Source organism: Thunnus thynnus, chromosome 19, assembly GCF_963924715.1.
Source record: "Thunnus thynnus chromosome 19, fThuThy2.1, whole genome shotgun sequence".
Taxonomy (NCBI): Eukaryota; Metazoa; Chordata; class Actinopteri; order Scombriformes; family Scombridae; genus Thunnus; species Thunnus thynnus.
In genome coordinates, this window is record NC_089535.1 from 25,771,621 (window position 1) to 25,786,540 (window position 14,920).

At 38.8% G+C, this 14,920-nt stretch overlaps 1 protein-coding gene across 9 annotated transcripts in view; it reads right to left on the bottom strand.

The window, feature by feature from the left end:
- The window catches only part of LOC137170309 (transcription factor 4-like), a 238,616-nt gene that overhangs the window by 14,977 nt on the left and 208,719 nt on the right, over positions 1–14,920 (bottom strand). For 5 of the 9 annotated variants that reach the window (XM_067573569.1, XM_067573567.1, XM_067573570.1 and 2 more), the window contains 2 exons: positions 4,034–4,172; positions 556–721 (listed from right to left, as the gene is read on the bottom strand). In XM_067573569.1, the coding sequence (XP_067429670.1) occupies positions 556–721; positions 4,034–4,172 (305 nt within the window). The remainder of the gene's footprint in view (positions 1–555; positions 722–4,033; positions 4,173–14,920) is intronic. The other 4 variants (XM_067573568.1, XM_067573571.1, XM_067573574.1 and 1 more) reach the window with 1 other exon arrangement.

Here is a 14,920-nt window from a genome sequence, read left to right on the forward strand (position 1 = left end):
TGAGAAAATTGAAGGTGGGCTCTACTCTGTTGTGTGAGAAACAGTTAAAACCAGGCTCAAGACCATGGAGAGACTGATGGTACCAACTAGGAGCTTCATATCCACCAGGAACCTCTCTTTGTCTTTACAGCGCTGCATGGCTTCTCTCTCAACAGCACTGTCTTTGCTCAAACAAACGTACAGCAGCCATGTTGAGGAGTTTAAAAAGAGAGATGTCTGGTGGACATGGAGATTTCATCTGTTAACTGATATATTTAGCTGCTTCTCGTCACACTTGGTCACTTCATCAAAGTCCAGAGGCTGGTTCCCAAAACACTGACAGCTTCAAGTCCTTCCTTGTGTCCTTACTCTCCAAGAACTACTCATGGTTTTAGCAGTTTTTACAAAATCCAGTGACGACCAATCAAGTGGCACAGTCTCTGTCTCCTAGAGATGTTTATGAATGACAAGTGGAACTAGGAAGGACTCTGAGCATGGAGGTGCTTTGGGAAAACGCATGTCCCAGCCCAGCTGAGGGGTTTGATGGAAGCGAACGTCTGAGATGGGCGGGGTTACCTAGATCTTGACCTATCAATAGCTTTGAGATCCTTGCTGTCAACGTCCTCCTTCTTGGAGTCCAGGGGCTTCGTGTCCTGCAGGAGGTTCTCATCTCCTTCGTCCTCAGACTTGATCTCCGAGCTGACGGAGGAGGTGCTCTGGCCCTGAAGGCCTCCGGACAGGGCTGCAAGGAGGATGGGGAAGCAGGAGGGGAGCAAAGGAGAGGAGGGGTGAAAAGGTGGATATTGATAAATACAACATATGACTTGTTATCACATGATCAAGTTGCACACCTAAGTCATGTTATGACACCTGACCCTGCTCCATTCGCTGAGTTGTGAATTCTGTGAGATGTGGTTGAAAGCTCTGAAAGCTTAGCGTACAAATACATAAAATATCAATTGGATTTAGCTTCCCTTTATGTGCAGGTTGAGGCCTAGAGACCACAGAGGAGGATTTGTTACAGAAAGGGTGCTGGTTGTTGGGTTGAAACCCAAAAAAGGGCAGAAAAGATGAAAGATGCCCTCCATGAAAAGGTTCTCAAAAGTGGGAATGAAAACCTGGTGCCTACATTACCCACAGTGCAACTCAATTGCCGATAGTTTGATTGAAGATTGAGGTGTGTTATGCTAGTTGTGGCTAATGTAGCCTGGAGCTGCTAGTTTCAAGTAGAGATGAGGAGCAGGCTATAGAAGTCTGGCAACCTCACTTCTTTCTAACTCCACACCCCCAGATTTTATTCATTTTGTAGCTCCAACTAACACTGACTCAAGTGACATCACTTGAGGCAATTTATCAGATTTCACACAGCGCCCCCTGGAGTCAGAAAAGGCTTTATACTACTTTTTCATATATGCAGTCGTACTTCCCAAGACCTGTACACAGACTTTGATGTGTAAAATTTCTGGACTTCCCCTTTAACCAAGTAGCCTTAGTTCCCTAAACATAATCACATCTTAAACACAGCAATGGCAAATGAAAAAAAACAAAAAAAGAGTCCAGACAGCGCTAAGGAAAACTGAGGCTTCACTTCCAAGAGTAAACATGTATGTGACATGTAACTATGTAATGAGATACTGCTAAATGTTTAAGAACAATGTGAAGGTCAACAGTTCTTACTAAATACTAATTCTCTAGTTGACCTCCAAGATGGCGGCATGGGAGAGTTGTGATGCAAACGTAAACGCCTCTCTACCCTCTGTCTGTCTCTCTCCTCAGTAGAACAGTGCAGTCTTTATTTGACGTCTGTATGGATCTGTCACTGGGACGCTGCCAACTTCTCAGTCAACACAAAACACTCCGCTCTGTTCCCAGACACACACACACACACACACACACACACAACCAACTGTCGGCCATTTTGAATCTCCGTCTGCCTGACTGGAGGCATTTTGTGTGCAGCTTTGAGTGACCGCCTGTGTTTGGTTTATGTGTGCGCGTCTCTTGCCATACAATCGCTGTGTGTTAGTGCATAAATAGTTGAATTTAAATAGCCTTAAAACTGTGAAAAGTGACTTTGTGCTTCTGAATGTGCGATTGAACCCAGACAGACACAAACTGACACTGGAGGAGACTGAGCACAAAATTTGGGGATACGCCTCAGTTTTAATTCATGCAGCTTTCCCAGTTCTTCTCACGACTGTCTCTTTTTCTTACTCACTTTCTTCAGTTTCTACACCGCCTCAACATTGCTTCCTGGCTTTCTTCATATCTGTGTCCCATTTGTAGACTATATCCTCTACAAAATTCAATAAACTGAAAGATGTCAGTACATACTGTAAACTAATAGGCTTGTTTTTGTGAGTACTATTGATGGACTACTGTCCCACAATGCATTGTCTAATGGAAATGGAGGAGTTGCTCAAATCTGTAAAACAGTGTTTTGTGTGGATGTGAAACAGCTCCGCATTTCAGAAAACACAAAACTATTCAATCTTTAGGATAAACTTTTTTCTTCCTCTTTGTTAAGTTTAAATGGAATTCCAAAGTCACAGTTTGCTTGACATTACTGTAAATACAATGAAATATTGTATACTATCAAGAACATATACTATGATAATTCAGCCCAGTATCCAAGAAACCACATTCACATCTCATGATTTATGTTCAGTTTTCAACCTTCAGTGCATGGTACATTTGGGTGAACTGACCCTTTAACTTATGTCTGCAATAGAAATTCAGTCTGTGTACTGTAATATAAAAATCACCAAATCTCCTCTCGAGCAATAAAACCTGTCGGAGAGATTATAAATAATATAAATGTAATATCAGTTTAAAGTTAACATACTATAAATACAGTATAAATGCTCACTGTTCATAATAGTTTCAAAACTGAGAGAGAGGAGAAGAAACCACAGCTCTGCCATGGTATTCATCTTTGCTGCCAAATACATTTTAATACCATTTATTTACAGCCCCTACACTACTACTCTACCCTGAACTGTGTCTGTGTGTGTGTGTGTGTGTGTGTGTGTGTGTGTGGTCGCCGCTGGCTGAACTTTGCTGCCAGCAGACTCATTTTCAGCCTTTAAAAAAGAGCTCAGGGCTAATTTGCTTCACAGTGCGCTCATATACACTTTCCTCCTCCATATTCATATCACACATACTGTATGTTTTTTTTAGGTTTTTTACGGCTTGGGCGGTGAACTCAGCTCGCCAGCTGAGATGTGCGTGCTTTATAGTTTCTTTCACTGTTTCTTCTGCTTCTCATTTGTGACTCCTTCGTCCCTTTCATCCTCTTCATTTCTTCCATTTACATTTTTTTTCTCTCTCGACTTCTTCATTATTGTATTTCCTTCCTATCTTTTTGTTTTTTTCCCCTCTAGTTCATTCTTATTTCTCCTCCCTCCTCAGCTTCCTAATTTTTCATAACTGTCTTCAGTCATCTCTTATTTTTCTTCTTATTTCAAGCAGCTTTTCCCTTTCTCTCTTCATTTTTGTCACCATTATCATCCTCCTTTTACCTTACCCCCCCTCCTCTTTGATTTATGTCCCTCTTCCTCTCATTTTCTCGTATATATATATATATATTCACCGTCTCACTTTCTATATCCTGTTCTTATACTTTTGCCTTTATTTTACTTTCATCATTATTATCATTACTACTTTTATGTAGGGTTGGAAATGTTCATTTTCTGTGTGTGCGTGTAAACAAGTGCATGATGGGATAGCAGCGGGACGCCTGTGCCTACATGGAAACACACGCACTCATGAACAAAAACAACAGATGCCAGCAGTTTGTCCATCACTGACTCTTTTTGTTTGTTTCTCTCTCTGGTTGTTGTTCACTAAATATAAAATCTGGTACAAAGTAAAGTCACTTATGTAATTTTTTTCTTGTTGTGTGCATACATTTGAATATGTGACTAGCAGTATTAGTAGGGGAACATCCCACAAACCCCTAACTGTTGACGCGTGGAAGCTCATCACAGTTTGTGTGATGTTGTTTGTTTAGTTAGTTTAGTTTACTGATGTTTGAGAGCGTGGCGAGACTTACCGCGGTACGGGTCGGGCTGGCTGAGGTCCGGCGAGGTGGCCGACTGAACGGGCAGCTGAGGCACCGGCACCTGGCCCGCCATCGAGTGTCCGCCACGCAAACCACCCACGCCGCCACCGTCTTCTCTATGAGAGCCCACCTGGAAAACAGAGAGAGAAAAAGATGGAACAGCTGTTCTGCTTCTGTCTGCAGGTAATAAAACACAACTGTAACCAAAATGATAACTCCTAAAACCAAATATAGTCTGGACCTCTTTCAGGCCTGATCTAGTGGGTTCAGGCTTCGCTGAGGTTCTTTATGCTTTTTGGCAGTTTCCCCTTCCCTTCAATAAAAGCTTGTGCCAATTTGACCATTTAGTTCTACTTTTGTCATTTACTTTTTCTGAATCGAGGGTCTGAGGTGCTTTACAGATGACTGACCAGCTGATAACAAGACAGCACTTCATGTAATCATTAAAACAACTTGAGACTAATACACACAAGAGATATAAATAATGAAAATATGATAATAAAACCATGAAAATAGATTTTAAAAAATGACACTGGCATTATTCTATAATTTTCTTCGTCTCAAAACAAATCAAAATAAACATACAAGTAAAAAGAAAAAAAAAACAAACGCCTAATTTCGAATAGCAGTAAATAGTGTATTTTGTTTATTTTCAGCGGTGGATTAATACATATTTGGCGCTCCAGTGAGTATTCACAGCAGCAGGATGGTGTGTGTGGGATTCAATCAAAGTAAATTACAGTGTCTGTGTTCATGGTAATGAAGGAACGTGTCACCCAGTGCAACTGTGTGTTTTATTTTCTATGATGGCATTGTGCAAAAAATAAAATTAAAAAAAAAAAAAAGCAAATGTGGTTTAGATTATAAAACTCTCTGAGACATTACTGTGATTTTTTTGTTATATAATACAATTAACTTGACGTGGCTCATGTATTACTTCTGGCTGTGGCATTTTGTGGTATTAATTATCAATCCTGTAATTACATAAATTGCTTTAATTATTAAATGTTTATTAATGTCTCTTGGTTTTAAATTTCAGCCTGCTTTGCTGTTTGTATTGTGAAAGTGATTAACTGACTGGTATGATTTGAATTTATTATTGTTTATATTTGTTTATTGCCCCTTTTAGTCAATTGAGTATATAAGTGAGTATGTGACTCATATCTATTGACTGAGTATTACATTCATATAGTTTCTACATGAGAACAGGAGAGAAAAACAGGAAAAATGTCTCTCTTCAAACACTACTGGGCACATGAGATGGTCATAAAAATCAACACTGAAGAATCAATATTACACAGCAGGATTGTCTACAAATATGAAATGATTCATCTTTTTCACTGCCTCTTTCTTTCTTTCTTTCTTTCTTTCTTTCTCCAGATGTAGTACTGTCTTTGGCCTGTTGAGGGCATCCTCTACCTTTCTAACACAATGGAGATTGCCCTCTCTCTTTCTCTCTCTCTCTCTCTCTCTCTCTCTCACACACACAGGCACACGCACACACACCCCATTCCTTCCGAAGTTTTTTTCTCCATCTTTTTTCCCCCTGTACAGTACAGCTCAGGTAGGAAAATTGTGCTCTGCTCTCTCAGACTGCCTGTGTCTGTGCGTATCAGTGTGTTTGTAAGAGTGTGTGTGTATCAGTGTGTTTGTAAGAGTGTGTGTGTATCAGTGTGTTTGTAAGAGTGTGTGTGTATCAGTGTGTTTGTAAGAGTGTGTGTGTATCAGTGTGTGTCTGTGGGTTCATATCTGCATGTCTGACATGTATATTTACTTTTTTTTTTAACTTGAGTGTGTCTTCTTTTTTTTTCATGTGTGTTTTCAGGGAAATACTGTATGGGTGTGTGTGTGTGTGTGTGTGTGTGTGATTGGCTGAATCCTATCCATCTGTCTGTCACACACACACACACATGCGCAAGCACACGCACACACGACAGCACAACAACTGACAATTATCTTAATGCCCATATGTTTAATTGTGGGATTTCTAATTCCCAGAGCACCAAGCAGCTTCCAGCAGGGACTCACTGTTTTGGTACGAGATGGGCTCCCTTTATATGTGTGTGTGTGTGTGTGTGTGTCTGTGCGCGCGCATGTGTGTGTGTGATGCCAGCTTCCTTGTGGCATCCTGTGGTTCAGAATAGTCTCTCTCTCACCCTCCTTTTCCCGAGCTTTGTTGTACTTGAACATATCAGCAGGACAGTTGGATATGAATCATGTTAGATGTTGTGAGTGGTGAGGTAGTATAGAAATGTGTTCAAGTTTGGAACAGCTAAATGGCGGGGGTGGGGGTGGGGGGGGGGGGGGGGTGGCAGTGTGGAGGGTCTTTAATAGCCTCATAATCAGACTGAATTGCCATTTTGTTTCATTATTCAGTCTGACACTGTGTTCATCGTTTGCCAATTTCATTTTAATGGCGGGGGGGGGGGTTTGCTTTGCCTTGACCAATCAGTAGCGTTTGCTGCATCTGTTCAGTCGAAGCCATTTTTAGTTGACACAGGAGCTGTGGTAGTGGTTGCTAGGAGCATTAACTTGTTTGTCACATTCATCAAATAAATTGGTCAATTTAAGAACAGTAATTTCTCTGTCCGTGCTCCAACTGCAACACTCTCATCTACACTTGTCTCCATTTTTGCTTTTTCACAGAAAAATGACACCGTCATTCTTAACCCCGCCTACAAAGCTCTGATTGGCTCTGTTGCTTTTCCAATTACCTGACCCCAGGTTTTCTCTGTGACAGTTAAAGGTAATTTTATTGGAATATGCACCAGAACAGTCCAGACTAAAATACTACAGATATTCAAATTAGAAGTTGACAAAAGGCCTCTCGACAAGGCAACAAGATCAGCTAGTAGTGCAGAATTTGTCTCAGCAGATACGGAAGTGGTGCAAATTTGCAATTAATCGGATTACTAAAACCAACTGACAAGCAGTGAATGCAGGACTTTTAGAGCCCCTGGGGATGTTGGGCCTTGGGGCAGTTGCCTGATTTACTGGGTTGGGACTCCAGCCACTGAGTGTAAAAGAATGGAGAGGTGAAGGAGAAACGTTTTTTTAAATTTTTAATTTAAACTATGTTCATTTTTGAATCCAAATCAATGCAGTAAAACTGGAAACTTGTGGTTTATTACAGCAGGGAGAATGAGATGGAGAACAGCGATGCTCATCAGTTCAGTCTGTTTGTTTTTAAAATGTACAGAACTATGAACAATTTAAATCATTTTATCCAACAGTGATGTTATTCTAATAAAATCTACTCTGTTCTTAAACTCAAAAGATGGTTACTATAGTGTAACATACAGATATTTTTAAATTGTAGTATTGCCTATTATCTGTTTTGACTTTTTCTGATGTATTGCATGATAACCACAGTGTAAATAAAGTGGTTTGAAAATCAAATCCTTCTGTCTGTCTGTTAATCCAGCTGGCTGACAGAGAGGTCTTGCCCACCACACCACATGCCAAACTCCCTTCTCGCTCCATGCAAATATCACAAAATGTCGACCGGCTTGTCAGCGTGCATGTGTGTATCTGTGCGTGTGTGTGTGTGTGTGTGTCTTTCAAACTGAGTGTCCTCCATCTATCCGTCCAAACTTCTGTCTGTCTGCTCCCTTATTTATTATTTGCCCCTCGTCTTTCTTTCTGTGTTTTCCTTCCGTTTTCTGCCTTTCATCACCGCCTGGATTCCCAAATGTAAAATGGCAGCAGAGAGGAGAGAGAGAGAGAGAGAGAGAGAGAGAGAGAGAGAGAGAGAGAGGGCGGCGTACATTTTTAATGGAAGGCTTTTATATTTTAACGAGCCTCCCTTCTCTCTTCCTTAATTTAGTTCAATGAGGAGGGAAGACGAAGAGACAGACGGAGGAGAAAAATATAAATAAATTACACGTAAACTGATCTGCTGCACGGGAAGCTTGTATAGTTGCCAAGAATCACAGCCACGCCTGCTCACCCACCGTCCATCAGGTTCAAAACATCTGATTGGACGGCGGATAGACTTCATTCTTGATCTCGGAAACAGTAGTCTGATAAATCTTTACTTTACTCAGTGTGTAAAACTCCATCCTCTGAGGAAGGCTATGAAGCTCAGCTGAAAAACTAGTAAGCGGACCTTGAGTGAAGATTATTTTTTGTAAGAATCTTGGCACTTATTTTGGTTTGTTCAAATTTTTGTTCGGTTGAATTCAAGGACACTCTGACGTTTCAAATCTGAGATTCAGCTGCTGGAGGGCATCGCATTCATCTGAGCTGAATCAAACCCAGATAACAAACAAGAGACACACATACACGCTGAGAGAAGGATAAAGAGATTTTTTTTTTTTCTTTAAAAAAAAAAAAAGTTGCTGTTCAGCAGCCAATTCTGAAAACTCAGATGTCAGAGTGTCCTTGAATGTACCAACAGGGAGAGTTTTATAAAACAGTCACCACTCTTAACTGAATTATCAGTCACAACTACATAACAAAATAAAAATTGTTATGAAAACTCTCTTTGTTGGTGCTTTCAGGGACCGTCCAAAATCTGACAGCTGGTTGCTGAATGACTAAATTCACATGATTCTTTTCACAACATTCTGTGAGCTACTTTATGTCTGTCAACATACAGTCCAGATACAGATCATGAACATTTTTCAGCAACCGATACATACATTTTGGATGTCGGCGCTTTCTGAATGCACCACGATAATGTAAAGATTGAATATACTGACTGTGAAGAGTTTCACACCTCTGTAAAAGAAATCACTGTAAATACAGATGGACTATTTGGAAAATGCAGAGATTTATTTGTGGTAAAGCAAATAAAAAAAAAGCAAATTGAAGTTTAAAAAGAGCCAGAGCAGGAGACAGAGGAGGAGGTGCTGAGTAACTATCATCTACAATGTTGTTGATCAGTGGGAAGTGTGTGTGTGAGAGAGAGAGAGTGAAGGAGCTGATTACACAGGAAGAAGAAGAAGAGAAAGACACCAAATTCTGGGTCAAGAGATGACACACACACACACGGCTTTTCAGTTCCTCTCTCTCTCTAACACACACAGACGCACACACACACACACAGATTTGTCATGCAGTTGTAAACAGTGGGGACAAGTCTGTCTCTGCTGCTGCAGTAACACGTCTGAGAGGAGAAAAATAAACTGTCAATTTGCTAACTCAAATTGTAAATTGTAATATTTCACCCTGTATTAGTCGGATTTCTGCAATTTCCATTTGTCGTTTTCAATTATCGTCGCAGCCGCCCCCCCCCCCCCCTCCAAAAAAAAAAACACACCTCTGCAAAAAGACATTGAGAGCAGGGGGAGATGAGATGAGGAGATGTAACATGAAGCAGGAGGTGCAGTTTGAAATCTTACCAGACACAAAGACACCACACAGCTGAATTTTATATACTCCAGACAGCAGTATAGCACTATCATACTTGCTACAGGAAGAAGTCAGAAGCTTTTAATGTAAAGTTTGTCCTGAGGGTGGTGTGAGAAGACAGGTCAGAGGGTCAGGAACATCTAAAGGGTTCATCCTCAGGGGAGCAGGAACGTGATCGGGAACTTTAATCAAAAACAGGACGTTAGGTTTAGATATTTCTTGTGTGCTTGTGGAACGTTTTGGTTTAAGCGTGGTGATAGAGGGAAAGTCAGCAAAATGATTAGTAATCCCAACGCTGAAGAGCATGAATACTCACAATGGATTAAATGAAAAATCAGTCCAGTAGTTGTTGTTGAGGTCTTATTCTGGATGTTTGTTTTCCTTTTTAGAATATTTAACACAGCAGATTTTATGAATGTTACAGTTCTTCTTCCCAGTCAGAGGAACAGTTGGTAATCATTTTTATTATATTAACAAGACAATAAGTTGCTGCTCATTTTCTCTTCAGTGTGCACAAAGAATGTATCAAAGAAAACTAAAACAAAGACAGAAGCGGATTGGAATCACTGCAAAATAGAAAAGAGGGGATATTTTCTCACAACTATGAGAATTACAAGATTTAATTATAATTATGGATCTCATATTTATACATTATGCATGTCTTGTGTGAGATCTTCATGAAGATATGCTAAACCGCTAACAAGTCATAATTACAAGACAACTTCCAAGTTTTTTTTGGTTCATGCGATGCATTTCTGTAGATGTGATAAACTGTACATTGGATATCTAAACTGTAAATAAAGCGGAGTAAACACTGGTCTAACACACACTCATTCATGCACACACACACACACAGTGGAACATTTCCCAAACTGCACAGCCTCTCCTCTGTGCAAACTGAACACTTGACAGAAAGCACCTGCTGTAGCGACGTCAACACACACTCATATACGCGCACACACACACACACACACACACACATAGAGCTCACTGTTGAGGTTGGGGACTTCCTTGGGAGGAAAAGTACAGCAACATTTTCCAGTGGTGTGATATGTATGTATTTGTTTATTTTCTGTGTAATGAACAGAGTGAAGGACGACAGACTCTGTTGCATAAAATGTCAGTGAAAAAATGAAAAAAAAAAAAAAAAAAAGAAACAGAGGAAAATGGAAGGTAGGGAAAGAAGGAGGCAATGGGAAATATGTCGTTTGGAAAAATGTTGTTATGAAGTGAATTTTCTGAGCCAAGTCCATCTGGATGATCTGTTATTACTGAATAAAAAAGGAAATGAGAATTTATTCTTTTGTCATGCTGCCTTTTTGCTTAGTTACATATGAATAATTTGAAATATTATAAAAAAAAATTGTAAGTTTTAAAGTTTGAATGCACTTTGATCTATAAATACATATGTTTGATATTTAAAAATGTGTGTGCAGATGTGAAAAGCTTAAAAAATAATTAATACCTCTATGTTTGAAATTCACATTTTCACGTTTAAATGTATGATTAATGTTTTAGTAAAAGGACATTTTATATACATACATTTTCTGTTTTTTTACCCCCATTGTTCTGAAATTCATTACCTAAACAAGGTCAATGTATGTAAAAGGTTCACATTTCAAATTTTGTACAGATAAATATTCTTTAATATTGGAGTGTCAAGCTTCATTCAGGATCTTGAAAAATAGTAGTTTGACAAAGATAATGAACAAACAAAAATAATGTACAGTAAATTTCATTCTATAAATATGTTATATTTTCTATTCTTGAATTATTTTTTAAAGTTACATGTATTAGTTTTTTCTTTTCACTTTAAGTATATTTATACTTTAATAACACTTCTTTATAGTGTAAGGTGTATTGATTTATTTACGTTTTGTCACAGTTGGTCTTCTATACTTACTGGTCAAGATTTTTGTATATTTTTTGCTCCACCTGTGACTTGAAACCATGTTGTATTAACCAATTATCACGGTTGTTAAAGTTTATTTATCTAATTATCTTCATGAACACAAGGCTGCACACAAATGTCCAATGACCACAATCCTTTTTCCTCATGAAAATTCATATCACACAGCTTTTGAATGCAAAGAGTGAAGGGAACCACAATATTATCATATGATAGTGCTGTACATTAACATACAGAAACATATGTGTTGAGGAGAAACACAGCAGCCCACGATTATTAAATGAATAGTAACATCCTGAAGATTTTTAAAGATTAAAACCCAGAATGGTTTTCTTAAAGCTCTGTTCATTTTTCATGGTATTTGCGGTTGTTTGCTTTGAGATGATCACCATCTGAAGGTCAGAGTTGACACATCTTTTTGTTTAGCATTACATCACTGAATAAATTAACAGAGAAATCTAATTAGAACACAAACGTGAATAAATTGACTGAGCCTACCACTCTGCATGCTGTATAACCAATGAATTCAATAAATTAAACGCTGTTTGTTTCCCACCGCTTTCCACCAATTATTATGCTACGTGGCGGCCAGAAGTATATGGACACCTGTACATTACAGTCACATGTGATAAGTGAACATTCCAAAACTACAGAAATTAATCTTTTGCTATTACAGCCTCCAGCAGCCTCTTCTGGGAAGACTTTCAACAAGATTTTGTAACATGGCTACAGGGATTTGTTGGAAGCACACAATTGTTTAAAACATTATTGTATGCTGTAGCATTGAGATTTTCCCTTCATTGGAACTACAGCCTAGCCAATAACAAAAGATCCAGACCAAGACGAATGTTTTGGACAGGGGTGTCCATATACATTTGGCCACATAATATGAGGACAGTTTTATAAAGACGCCATGAAAGAAAATGTATTTTTATGAATGTTTGACTGAAGTTAAATGGCCGACAGTAGATTTCCATCAGCTTATAGAAGTGAATTTAGCGAGTGAGAGAAGAGATGAGAGGCAGAGTATTAAAAGGCATTAGTGTGTTTTACAGCAAAGTGATGCAGATTACGATCCATTTCACTCAACTCTGCTTAGCAGAGAGAGAGAGACAAACATTTCTCTCTCTTCTTACCTTTCCCCTCATTTCAGACTCACCCTCCCAAACTGAGCAGTGATGAGGTAAAATAATTCAGAAAAACGTGATGTTTCTTGTGACTTAAACACATCACCAGAAGCAGACAGCAAGAACAAACTAAACACCACCTTGTGTTTGTACGCCTCCGCCAACCAGTCAAGTTGTAGTTTACACGTCTGTCCAGACTCATGATATTTGTAATGAAGACTTTAAAGGAATGTAATAAAAGGTATTAAGTGTATTTAGTGGCGAAAAGGAAGTTATTACTACATTGGCGTGTATAATTACAGTGAATAGTTCAGCTCTGGCTCTTCACCCAATCATCGCACGATCATTTTCTCAGCTACTGTGGTGAGCAAACCTCCCTAGTCAAGACGTTCCTATCGCTGGCGTGGAAGCATAAAAAAAAATACATAAAAAAAACCCTTCAGGGAGTCTGGAGAAGCCATGTGTTTTCTTCTTCTTCAACTTTTTAATTTGAAATCAGACCGCATTCACTTAAATGTCATATGACTCTACGATCACCTAATCTGACACAGCGACCTTCTCAAAAGACATATTGTGTCGTCCGATCCAAGCACGTTGGTGGAAAATCTCTACGTTCATGTCGTCTTTTAATCTCATTTAAGAAGTACATGTGGGAATGTTCATTCATTCTGAGAGGATTTTTTTTTTTTTCTCTTCTTTGTTTTGAGGAATATTTTAGTGCTTTTCTATTTCGGTTTGAATTTTTTGGGAACAAGTATTGCGTTTAATGACTGAAAATAAAAATCTATGACAAAAATGAGAAAAGCTGGAACATATGTGTGTATCTAATTCTGCATTAATGTGTTTATGGGTTCGAGTGTGTGTGTATGGTGCGTTCACGTCTATGCATAAGTCTCTCTCTCTCTCTCTCTTTTTCTCTCCCACATCAGTCTACCACCTGTTTTCCCAAAGTTATGACCTCAGCCTGCAGGCGTCTCTACCTAACACTGCTAAACTACATACAGCTGTGTGTGTGTGACTGAGAGAGGGAGGGGGTGAAATAAGTACATCTAGACAGGAAGATGAAAACAAAAGTGACAGAAAATATGTAATAAAGTAAATATGTAATAAAATGTGTGTCAATAATAGAGAAAACGTGTGTGTGTGTGTGTGTGTGTGTGTGTGTGTGTGTGAGACACAGAGCTTAAAAGCAGGAGAGAATAGTCACATCTGCCAGGAAGTCGATGGAAAAGACAGAAGAGAAAGCAGAGGTGAGAAAATAAAGAGAAGAAAAAAAAGAAGAGAGAGAGAAAGACAAGGAGAGAGACGAGAGTAAGGGAGAGCGACACGGGAAAGTAGAAGGAGAGAGAGAATGAATGTGCATGAGAAATAGAGAAAAAGCCTCAGCACAAACACAATGGCTTCATTTTACTTCCTCTCACTGTATTATTTCTGTTTTCCACTTGTTTCTTTTTTCAGTGTTTCTATTGAGTCTCTTCCTTTTCTTTTGGTTCAGATTTCCTGTTTACTCTGTTCTGTGTGTGTGTGTGTGTGTGTAAGAGAAGCACAAAGAACATACATACACACACACATACACACACACACACACACTGCTATTTCCACTGCTGGAACTTAACGACCCCTAATGTGGAGCTTCCCATAACCTGAACTTGTAAGTACCCATAAGGATCTGGTTCTGGGTCCTGGTTTGCTTTTCCACTGTGTTTTACAAACTGGAAAGTTAAGGTTATACGTCAGTGAGAAGACGACACCGCTTCAGATAGCAGAACAAATGTCATCGTTTGATTGTGGTTCAATTGAAGGCCACATAACAATAGAAAAAGTGGCACTAATTAACATTTTTTTCATGTTTACATGTAATTGCATGAAAATGTGAAACACACTTTTTTTTTTGTAGCACTTATCTAAACACAAGTCTGTGTTTAACATGATGCAAAATGAGCTGCTGCATTTCTTTTCCCCAAGAGAAGCTAGAACTGGATTTAATGTAGGGCTGCAACTAACAATTATTTTCATTATCCATTAATCTTTGGATTATTGTCTTGATTCATCGTTTGGTTTATAAAATGACTCCTAACACAATCACATACTATTGTAAAGTAATTTAAAAAAAAGTAAAGTAATTGTAATTGTAAGTAATTTTGTAGTTAATCTAATAGTTGGCAACTACTCAATTAACTCATTGCAGCTCTACTTTAGTACCATCTCTTGAGTAGAGCTGAAATGTAGGTTTGGGAACTTGCCCAAAAGGCGGAGCACAGTGGAAACCAAAGCACAACCTGTGACAAAGGCCACATCTTAAGTTATGGGTTGTTAAGTTCCTGAGGTATAAAAAAGGCCTATTAAATAGTACAGAGAGCTGAGAATCAATCATCAATACTTTTTGGAACTAATTGAAAATATGTCAACAATATGTCTGTGCAACTTCCTGATGTTGTTTACTTATTCTTTGACCAGACGTTTACTGATATAAATCAAGGTTTTGCC